The sequence below is a fragment of the Lolium rigidum genome, chromosome 5 (genome assembly GCF_022539505.1).
Source record: "Lolium rigidum isolate FL_2022 chromosome 5, APGP_CSIRO_Lrig_0.1, whole genome shotgun sequence".
NCBI lineage: Eukaryota > Viridiplantae > Streptophyta > Magnoliopsida > Poales > Poaceae > Lolium > Lolium rigidum.
In genome coordinates this window covers 167599470-167611173 of record NC_061512.1, presented here as the reverse complement: position 1 = coordinate 167611173, position 11704 = coordinate 167599470, and the positions used below count along the sequence as shown (strand labels likewise).

General features: G+C 41.6%; 1 protein-coding gene across 3 annotated transcripts; it reads left to right on the top strand.

Moving 5' to 3' along the window:
* The first annotated feature begins 3563 nt into the window (after positions 1-3563).
* Positions 3564-7710, top strand: LOC124653186 (ubiquitin-conjugating enzyme E2 36-like). 3 transcript variants are annotated; one of them, XM_047192255.1, is made up of 8 exons: positions 3564-3697; positions 3803-3830; positions 4118-4204; positions 5790-5848; positions 6152-6193; positions 6272-6345; positions 7121-7218; positions 7300-7564. In XM_047192255.1, the coding sequence occupies exons 3-8, from the start codon at positions 4153-4155 to the stop codon at positions 7335-7337; spliced, it is 363 nt and encodes a 120-aa protein (XP_047048211.1). In that variant the 5' UTR covers positions 3564-3697; positions 3803-3830; positions 4118-4152; the 3' UTR covers positions 7338-7564. The 3 variants fall into 3 exon arrangements, 2 of the variants coding, with proteins under 2 accessions (XP_047048211.1, XP_047048210.1); XR_006987823.1 differs by lacking the exons at positions 3564-3697; positions 3803-3830 and adding an exon at positions 7618-7710 and having other exon boundaries at positions 3966-4204; positions 7300-7517; XM_047192254.1 differs by lacking the exons at positions 3564-3697; positions 3803-3830 and having other exon boundaries at positions 3966-4204.
* Positions 7711-11704: the final 3994 nt, after the last annotated feature.

The following is an 11704-nucleotide window of genomic DNA, read 5'->3' as shown; positions in this document are numbered from 1 at the left end:
ATCAACGAAATATAAATTATATGTCTACAAAATTTATACCATTCTATTCGCATTGAAAAAGGTTTATAATGATATAATTTTTTTAACATATATTCTATATTTTATTGACCAAAATAATGGTCAAAATAAATTTTTAGATTGCGTGCATACCTGTTAATCTGAGACGGAGGTGGTAGTATTTTATAAGAGTAGCTGATTAGCATGCCCACTAAGCAAAGGGGAACACGCTGTTAAGCGAATTAAGAACATCATCTCTCGTACGTTTGTGTTTGTGTGCTTGTACCTGGAAAGCAGTACTCTTCGGTTATGATTTATACTCTAGAAAAAATTAGGCAAATTAGTAGTGCATTTATTAGTACTACTTCAACCAGTCTAAGTTTAGTATCCTAAATTTCCAAATTTCCACACATCATGCATTACATTCATAAGGATCATGACATCATTGCACCTTAGGAAAAATACAAATTTATTTCAAACACCAAAACCTAAAATGGCACTTATAGCCACATAGGCATATATGCCAACTTTGATTTCATAATTTTTTTATTTTATTTTAAAAGTAGTTCTATAATGAAGTTCTTATCATAAGGAATCCACATACATTTTATTTGCATTTTTCAGCCTGGAAATGTATTGTTTTCTATTTTAATTTTGCCCAAAGGCTTTGCAAATAAAAGAAATTAGAAAAAGAAATAAGCAGCCCAACTGGGTCGACCTAGCGAACTAAATCGGCCCAGCTCGGAAACCAGCCCGCGCACCCTCTCTCCCCCTCCCCCTTTCCCTTCACCCGCCGACAGGTGGGGCCCACCTATCGGGATCGTCCCCACCTGGGCCGACCTAGCGAACCGAATCGGCCTAGCTCGCCGACTCCTCCCACTCGTTGCCGACGCTCCGCAACGGCCCCAAGCCCCCATCTCCCTCTTCTCTCTGCCCCCACTCCCGCACCTCGACGCCGCCAGGCTCCCCCGAAATTGCTCGCCGGAGTTCGACGTCGGCCGCGACGCCGTCGGCCATTGCCGCAACTACAAAGGGTACTCGTTCCTTGAGGTCCTTCCCTCTCATTTCCACAGCCTCTTGTGCATCCCTCCTCAGTCCTCGCAATCTGCCCCTTCTATTTCGCAGCAGAAGGTGCCTCGCGATGATGCCGATGTCCGCCACCGCTGCAGCCGGAAACCCTCACCGTCAGAGACACTAAAGAGGACCGCCGAGCACACGTTAGTCATCGCTATATCATGCCACACCTTTTCCCGAGCTGAAGGACCGCCGAAACGCCGCGTCGAGCACCGCCAAGCCGTAGCCGCCGCCTCCGTCGACGTCGACTATGTGTGCGCCTCGTCAGCGCCACGTCATCGCCATGTCAGCCCCAGGTGAGGTCAACCACTGACCACTCACGGTCAGATCTCCACCATACCTGGCCAACGGGCCGGCCCGACACGGCACAGGCCCGGCACAATGCTTCACGTGCTTGGCACGACCCGACACACAAAGGCCCGTTAACTGACGGGCCGTGCTGTGCCGGCCCACGTGCTCCGCCCTCAGGCCTGAGCACGGAAGGTAGCCGGGCCGCCTTAACACGAGCTGAGTTCCAATAATATCAGTAACGTTACGATAGTGTAGTGGTTAATTGTCCGCTGGCGGAGCAGGATGTTGCGAGTTCGACCTCCCGAGGCGACTATTTTTGAAGAGGAAAATACTTGAAATCCGGCGACCGATACGTCGCTCCAAATCGGTCGTCATGCGCTGGCCGCGTGTGACCGTGTGTGTCAAGGCTGCAGCGCCCCTGGGCCCACCCACGTTACTTCCTTCTCTTATCTTCTTCCCTTATCCTGCCCAGTGCCCACCAACGACGCGTCCCAGTCCCAGGCAGTAGTAGCCTCCATGGATTTTCTCCTCATGTGCCTCACGGCCGCCATCCCACACCTTTGAGCTCGTCGCCGGCTTTGCTCCGCCGCCCTCCCGTACCTTCGTGTTCGTCTCCGGCGTTTCTCCGCGCCCTCCTGTACCTCGGCGCTCGTCGACGGCGTTGTGCCGCCGCGCCCTCCCGCACATCCGTGCTCGGGAGCCGCCATAGAGGGCTAATATTGCAAGCTATCGGCCATCTCCTCGACGGTGGTGCCGCAAGACTCCCTCGTCAGGTCCTGCCGCCGTCTTGAGCCTTCCCCTGCCCAAGCTCAAGTTCTGAATCAAGCGACACCCACCGGTTTGCTCTACTCTCTTCCCAATTGCTGGAATTGTTGTAAATAGCCAAAAAAAAAAATTGTAGGAATTCTTGCTTAGTATTGTTGTAAATAGCCAACATTTTTGGTGTTGATTATTTTTGTAAATGTCTAGTATTTTTGTTTGATTTTTTTCTCCACCATTGTTGTAAATACCCAATAATTCCGCTCTTGATTATTGTTGTAAATATGAAGAATTTTTGTTGGACTTTGTTCTTGATTATTGTTGTAAATAGATAATAGTTTGTTGGATTTGTTATTGATTATTATTGTGAATATCTAATTTTGTTGTTGTTTTTGTTGCTGATTATTATTGTAAATAGCCAATATTTTGTTGTTTTTGGTTGGTGATTATTGTTGCTAATAACTACAACAAAATTTTATTTGTTTTGGTCTATTTTGTTGTGAACGGTTTTTTTCTACAAAGAATTGTATGATTAAGCGGATGCTTGTCTGTGGTTGCCTGAAAGCAATGTGTTACAGAGCCAGATAGATGCCTGAGGTTAGCTAGTCCCAAATGCATGTGGAAAGCGACGTTTTGCCTGTCCGAATTGCATGTGATAGCGACGTTTCTCGTTCTGGTCATCCAACGAAGGCACCTTTTCATCCAACGGTACACGTGCGACCGATTTTCCCACCCAAAAGCGGGCGACCGAGGCCTAGCGTCCGCCTTTTGAAGATATTGTTCATCCAAAGGCGGGTTTCACGGGCAAGCACGCGTGCTCCATGCCGCGGCCCAGGAACGACACCTCAGTTTCACGGGCCGGGCTGGGCCCGTCGCGGGCTTTTTCCGCGTGCGGCACGGCCCGTTGGCCAGGTATGATCTACACCGTAGATTTCGATTTAGATCCAACGGCTTGCAGTGCTGATGCGCGTGACATATGTACCAGCCAATAGAAATGCGCCAACTGTCCGGTACAACCCTAGATTTTGTTTACATGATTTTCAATAGCTCGCACATCGAAAAAATCATAACCAGAGTTCTATATGTCCAAAAATTACAAACTTTATGTCTATAGAATCCTTGAATATAAGGAACACTCTGGAACAATAAAATTTGACCTTATAGAGTTCAAAAAATTATTCAAATTAAATGCCTAGCGTCGTCTTATGTTTTGCTCGATTGTGAAACAAAATAGAGAGTACGAATGTACGATAGATACCAAGCTCGAAAGTTTAGACATTAGCCCGATCCAGCGCGTCCCCAAAGCCCAAAAAGACAAAAAAAAAATTCGTACTAGTAGTAATTCTTCTTTTTCTCATTTTTTTAAAAAGAAAATCACTCCTTTGAACGACACTCGTAAATACCAAAACGTCAAGGACTAAACTGCACAGCAGGAAGATCATTGTTCACTCTGACGCCGCCTCCTTTCTCTCCCCTCTCTGCTGCGATTGATCTCACGGAAAGCCCAGCAAACCCTAGCTCTTGCCCCGACCTCTCAATCCATGGCTAGCAGCAACCTCCTCGCCGGATCATCAAGGTAAGTGACCGATCCGTGCGCTAGCAGCGCTAGGATCCCCTTTTCCCCGGTTTTCTCGCTTCTTTCCGTGCAATTTTGGTGATTTTTGTGGTTTGCTTCTTGGAGGAGACGCAGCGGCTGCTCAGCGAACCAGGTTAGATGGTCTTTTTTGGCCTATGTTGCTCTGAAATAGTAGTAGTAAGCTCCAACTAGCTGCAATATGCCTCTTTTTTGGCTAAGTAAATCTCCAACTAGCTTCAATATGCCTCTTTTTTGGCTAAGTAAATTCTAGTACGTCTAGTTTAGCTATTTGTAGCCTAAGGGACTAATTGTGAATAAAAGGTTCCTATTTTAACTGGAGTATTTCAATAGTTTATAAAGACTTGTGTTGGATGGTTGGGGTTGAGGATCCTGGGCTTTGTGCTGGTTTTGTTCTTCCAGCTCCAGGGATCAGTGCTTCACCGTCAGAGGAGAACATGCGCTACTTCAATGTGATGATCCTTGGCCCATCTCAGTCCCCATATGAAGGTGAAAAATTCTTTTTTTTTGTTCTTCTGTTCTGTACTTTAGTTACCCGTCACTTTAAGTACAGAGTTGGTAATGTGGATTCTCTAATTGACTGGAAGTTGCAGATAAACTTTAAGCTACCCAATAAACCATAATAACAAAATGTATCCTGATGTGTTGATTCCTATAGGGCTACATGCTCACATAATAAAGTGAGTTGTAGCTGTTGGACATGTATAAGGACTTAGAGCAAAGTGACGCCATAAGTAAGAAACAAAGCAGTACTAAGGAATGGAAAGTTAACAATATATATAGTGCACCCGGGAGCGTATCAGGTGCAAATAGCATAACTTCTGCAAATCTGCAAATTTTTGTTCCTAACCGTCGGATCATGTGCCAGTGGCCAGATTGAATTCTCCGTTCCCACCTCAACCACTTGAAGCACTTTTGTCATAAAACCCCCTGCCCGTTCGGTTCTTCTACATTCATATAGAGACATTTCATTGGAGTTCAACATTCCAGATTCAAGTACAGACCTGGAAGCAGGCCACGAATGCTGCTGATTCATCGAGAGCATCAACAAATCATTAAGAAAACTTGAATTTTTGTTCACAGATCAAACCAAATCAAGAATTCTGCCATTCTCACTAGATCAAGGAAAAATAACATAAGAAGCAAACATGCCAGCACAGATCTAGGACGCGGATCCAGGAGGATGATTTCGTCGCTACCAAACCCGGTTTCGAGGAACGCCATGTCATCGAGATCTGGAGGTACAGAGTACTGAAGGAATCGAATTTTTCGCACGCGCTGCAGGGTCCTCCGTCCATGCAGTCTCAACTCAAATTTGAAGTGGAGTTGCTGGGAGAGGAACGGGGGAAATTGAGGAGAGAGAGTCAGATGCTCTGTTGAGAGAGAGAGCTTGTGGAGTTGTTGGTGAGGGACGTGGAACGAGAGGGTGATGTTATCCTTGGGGCTTTATGCAAAATGGACGAAGGTGGGATGGGGACTGAAGATCCACATGTTGGTACATGATCTGACGGTTCTGGCTGCGATTTTCAGATTTGCAGTATCTGTTGTGTTTTCACGTGATACATCCCCTAGTGCACCCTTGCTTTGCAAGCACACGCTAATGGTATAGTACACTTCATGGGAATTCAGGAGCAATCCATGCACTGTCCTCTATTTCAGTTATTAAATACTCTGGCTTCTGCAAAATGCATGGAAGCGCTATTTATTTCCTGAAATATAATTATCCTCAAAATTGAGAGTGTTCTATTTTCTGTTGACACTTAGACAACATTACATCCCTGAATTGAATCGCTTTCCTACTCCTGAGTCCTAAAGAGGCTTGCAGTTAAATTGGCACTTTTGCAAGTATGTGGAACTGTTTGAACGTCTTGGATGCTCTGTGTTATCCTAGTAGCACTTCAAATTGTCTGCACAAACTTCTGATGTAGTTCAATTTTTCTTGCGATGATTGCTATACCACCAATGCTTTCCTCACTGAAGTACTTATGATTAGCAAAGCTTTGTACTGTTGACTATTTAGAATATGCAAATACAGTATGCTCTCTGATTAACTGTTGATGTGATCAACTGTCAGGAGGTGTATTCAAACTTGAGTTGTTTTTGCCTGAAGAATATCCAATGGCTCCACCAAAGGTGTTTCATTGTTATTTTATTCTTACTACTATCTAAGTGCTGATCTGTTGTTGCGTAACTTTGATGATGTTTTATGAAGCTACATTTAGACTAAGTTATTATGCGCATATCTGATCATATGTGTGGTCTGTCACTAAGATTCTATCACCGCCTAACATTTAGATGATGGTGATCATCATATGATGCTGTTATCAGTTGTTTCAGATTGAGTGGTTACACCGCTTTAAGGTTTACATGAACTTGTACATTTTGCCATACATATGGGTTTTTGTGCTAAACTTTTAATTTGATTGCTATAAACAGGTCCGCTTTCTGACAAAAATTTACCATCCGAACATTGACAAGGTAAGCTTTTTTATATTTAGATACCCTCTGTATGTTCATAAATAGATACTATTCTTCTTACTACTTGAATTTGTGTAGCTTGGGAGGATATGCCTTGATATCTTGAAGGACAAGTGGAGTCCTGCCCTTCAAATCCGAACAGTTCTTTTGAGGTGAACGCTTCTGCTTTAGTAATGTTTTTGTTGCTATGTGGTATCATTCTTTTGTACACCATATTTGGTGTGTTTTATTCAGAAGAAGTCGTAACTTCTCTAAACCATATATCAGTTCCACTAGGCTGATTCCTGAAATAGCACTTTTTTTTGGTTCCTCAAATAGCTTTTTCAAATGTATATTTGAAATGAAAAGTTTTTGTAGAACTTTGCAAGATCTCGCCTTCAAAAGCCAGGCAGATCATACGACTTCATACAGTTATTATGCAAATACCCTAGAAGAATGACATATTACCATAAAGTGGATTGCACTAATTGTATCGTACAGTGGACCGGCTGGCACTGCTGAATCATGTTTGCCACAAGCTGACCGGCTGGCAAGACTGATATGTGCTGCTGTTAGCCTCTGGTCAGTCATCCGCACTTCTGCAGCATGATCACTCCACTTCTATGTTGCATATGCCCTTTATATCTGTGGGTATGTCTCACTTGTCAACAAAATGTACATGGGCATATATATATGGATATGTCTCACTTGTCAACAAAATGTATATAGGTGTAACCTCCGTTTTAAGTTTCCCTGGAGAGTGAACATGCTATATGATTTAGGTGCTTTGTGTTTACTTGAACATGCTATATGATGTAGTTGCTCGTGCTTTACTTGAATTTTTTCCCACTGAAACATAATCAGAAAGCTCAAACGAGTTTGCCTGACCAAAATAATTTCAGCTGAACATCTCATTTTGTTTCCACTTGATGTTTCTGTTTTTTTCAGCATTCAAGCACTACTCAGCGCTCCAAATCCCGACGATCCGCTTGCTGACAATGTGGCAAAGCACTGGAAGGCCAACGAAACAGAAGCTGTGGAAACAGGTGATGAACTTGTCACACTCTAGCTGCAAAATATTGCAGATTTTTTGTCTTAACAAATGTTGGTTTTTTCGAATTGCGCAGCCAAAGAGTGGACCCTTGTATACGGCAATGATGGATGAGCTTTGCATGATCCGGCTGCTTGCTTGGTAATACTATCCACGTGATGCAGGTGAAGTCGACGGTAGTTGGTTTAAAATTGAGTTAGAAGGGATCAAGTACTGAAATGGGAAATTATCCTTGCATCGCGTGTACCGAGTGTGATGTATATTATTAGCCTAGTTGGGCTGCGGTAGACCCAGGTACACCTATAATACGTAATTATTACCGTAATGAACCCTTTTTGTTCTACATTTATTTTACGCCTTTCTAGATTTATTTCTATGGTTTGGCTGTCAACAGGACTGGCCAAGCGACATTAGAAATGAACATCCTGGCCATCATACAACTTACGAAGTGCGGATTAGATTTGATCTATGGTCCCTTGTTAGAAGGGGTCCAACAGGCGCGGCCAGGGGGTGGCCCGCGTCTAGGGGGGTGTGGGCCCCTCTTGGCCCATCTCAGCCTCCCCTTCTGACTTCCTCCGTCATCTGGCAAAATAGGAGTTTCTGGGGATTGTTGTTCTTCAGAAATATGGTATCTTGACGGTCCTTTTTTCAATATAATTCTAGCTCCGGCAGTTAATTATCCAATAATCATCAAACATGTAAAAATAGATAAAATAACATAAGTATCATCTCTAAATATGAAATATATCAATGAATAACAGTAAATTATGATATAAAATAGTGATGCAAATTGGTCGTATCAACTCCCCCAAGTTTAGACTTCGCTTGTTCCCAAGCGAAATTGAACTTAGTAAACCAGACCACGGGTTTATGGACTGGAGTGTCGATAAACAAAGTATGGACAAGAAGCATCGTACTTACCAATACACAAGTCATTATAGACATCAACTTCCTCTTATATAATCCAACTTGCAATGAGTAAGGAGTCACTAAATAGAGGTGCATAGAGAAAATCATAATTGATGATGGCAAACTTTCGTTCTTGGTTAGAAAATAATTAACAGATTGTACTTATCTTTCGAGCAGAGTCTTTATATTTGAGCTTATTGCAGAAATCACATGCTCAATCATTACAATCTCTTTGCAATCATAGATAGTTTTCAACGGTATATCCATTCAGATAAAAGCATTGTGTTACACAACAAAGAATAAAAGATTTGATTGAATGCATCAACACACATAATTGGTTGGATCACAGCAACTCAAATGATTGCTTGAGATAGAGGGGAATAGGTTTACCGACTCAACATAAGAGTAAAAGATAGGCCCTGCGCAGAGGGAAACAAGATTACTCATGTGCTAGATCTTCTTATTTTGAATGCAATAGGAGTGTTGAAAATATATTTTGAGAGGTATGCATGTCTGTGTCAACGAATGGCATCTAATGATCTATGATCCTTTCATGTAGTGACCTCAAGAGCGGCTCCCATGTAGTTCTCCATTTGCACACCATTATTTAGGATCTCTCCGGTACATAATGTGCGGAGTTTTATTTGTTTATTTGTTTATTTTATATTTTGTTTGGGCTAGGCACCCAGTTGCCTTGCTCTTTTTGCAATATTAAGGAGTTAGCACATTATTAATGCTAGTCACGGAATAAAGTCATGAAAAGACAATAAACCATTCAATACTTTCTCATGAGCTAAAACAAAACACAAAACATGTAGTAATGTTTGAAGGCTTAAAGGTAGCACACAAGAAATTCACTTTGGAGTGACAGTGCAATACCACATATAGGTAGATATGGTGGACACAAATGGCATGTGTTTTTGGTTCAAGGTTTGGATGCACAAGACGCATTCCCTCTAAGTACATGTCTTGGCTAGCAAGGTTAGGTGGCAAGCATAAGAGTTGAGTAAAACAAACAAATATACATGTGATAGAAAACAATCATGCAATCTTCGTTGAAAGTACAAATGATTTAATCTTGAGAATACTAAGCTTATGAGCCAACAAGAAAGAAAGATAATGGAATAATATATCTACATGTATTTCTCTCTTTTCTACTTAAGCCTCAAAATATTGTTGCTACTGACCAATGCTAAGTTTTCCAAGACCAACTAGAATTACTTGATGCTCCCAAAGTGATACCAATACTAACCAACAAGATTAATCATATGACAGAAATTACAAACTAAAATAAGATGTGCAGAAAGTAAATGATAAAAACTTCTCATTAATATTCCATAACGACAACTCACACCAAGAGATACATAGATAATCGACTAAAGGAGGGATACTTTCCACACTGCAAACTATCATATATGATAACTTCACTAATCATGATATGACTCTACTGAAAAGTAAATAGGTAAAAGATAATAGTATGATACCGCGACACTCCTCCAAACTTGGAACAAGCCAAGGGGATGCCAATACCAATGACGAATTACTCCTTCGATGATGGTGAATCCTTCTCATCATCAAACTTCCAAGGTAAAGGCTCCCCATCAACAAAGGATGACTTGGTTTCCAATATCCTGAAACTGGCAGCAGAACTTATGCGATTATACCTAGTCTCATACTCGCAGTTTTGATTTTGCACGTCGTAGAGTTGTTCTTGTAACATGTTGGTGGTCTCGTGAAGCGAGAAAATATCATCCCAAAGATTTGCAACTTCCTTCCTGTGCTCACCAATGAGTTCTGCATTTATCTTGTGGATAATGTCCACTTCACGTTCTGCCATCTTCTTATATCTAAAGACTTCTTGCTCCAGCTTTTTCATCCTAGCCTCCAGACTGCTTTCTCCTTTAGGGCCCCGAACATCTTCTACTTGCACCTTCCCATCCTTGAGCGACAACTCCTTAGGATGCATCTTCAGCTCGTTCATGTACGGGTTATCGACGTTCATGGAGGAGTTTTCTTTGGGTGGTCCAGAAGAAGACATGGTTGCTCTAAATCTGAGAACAAATCCTGGAAGAAACAGATCGAAACGAAAACACGACGAGAACACGATATATAGACTTCGGAGGGCCCGGGGGATTATATAGCAAAAAGTTTCGTAACAAAAGTAATGTTTGAAGGTTTAAATGCACCAGGCCTAGGCGCGGCCTAGGGTTGGCCCGCGCCTAGGGGTGGTGTGGTGCCGTCGGGCACCGTCTCCTAGCCGTTTTCCTCTCGTAATTTTTTATATTTAGTAAAAACGACAAAAATATAAGCTTGAAAGTTTAACGCGGACTTTTTCTTACTAAAACTACTACTTATTCGAAAACGGACTCTGCAGATTTCTGGATTTGCTCCTTAATAAATTCTTCCGGAGTCACTACTTGAACAATATCAATATCTTTGTTATAAGAATCTCCAGAAATATAATGTTTGAGTCTTTGCCCATTAGCCACTTGTGTAGTGTTATCCTTCAATGAAGAAATTTTTATGGCACCATGTCGATACACCTCTTCAATAATAAAAGGTCCTTCCCATTTTGATAGTAATTTTCCTGCAAAAAATCTGAGACGAGACTTATACAATAGAACTTTATCACCAACATGGAACTCTCTTATAAGAATTCTCTTATCATGCCACTTTTTAGCCTTCTCTTTAAAGAGTCTAGAATTTTCACAAGCTTCATTCCTCCATTCATCTAGAGAACTTAAGTAAAGCAACCTTTTCTTACCAGCTAGTTTAAAGTCTCTATTCAGTTCTTTCACTGCCCAATAAGCTTTGTGTTCTAATTCTAAAGGCAAGTGACAAGCTTTTCCATAAACCATTTTGTAAGGAGACATACCCATTGGATTTTTATAAGCAGTTCTATAAGCCCATAAAGCATCATTTAACTTACTAGCCCAATTCTTCCTAGATTTATTAACGGTCTTTTGCAAGATAGATTTAATCTCTCTATTTGATAATTCTACTTGCCTACTTGTTTGAGGATGATAGGCTGAAGCAATCCTATGATTAACATTATATCTAGCAAGGGTCTTTCTAAAACCACCATAAATGAAATTAGAACCTCCATGAGGCATAATATATCTAGGCACACCAAATCTAGGGAAAATAACATCTTTAAGCATTTTTAACGAGGTTTCACCATCATCACTCTTTGTAGGTATAACTTCTACCCACTTACTAACATAATCAACATCAACAAGTATATGAGTATAACCTTGTGAAGGAGGAAAGGACCCATAAAGTCAAATCCCCAACAGTCAAATGGTTCAATAACAAGAGAATAACTCATAGGCATTTCGTTGCGTGTAGAATATTACCAACTCTTTGGCATTCATCACAAGATAAAATAAATTTTCTTGCATCCTTAAAAAGAGTAGGCCAATAAAAACCTGATTGTAGAACCTTTTGTGCAGTTCTATCTCTAGCATGATGTCCTCCATACGCACTACCATGACATTTTTCTCAATATATCCTGTTGCTCGTATTACGGAACACATCTTCGCATAATACCATCCACTCCTTCTTTATATAAG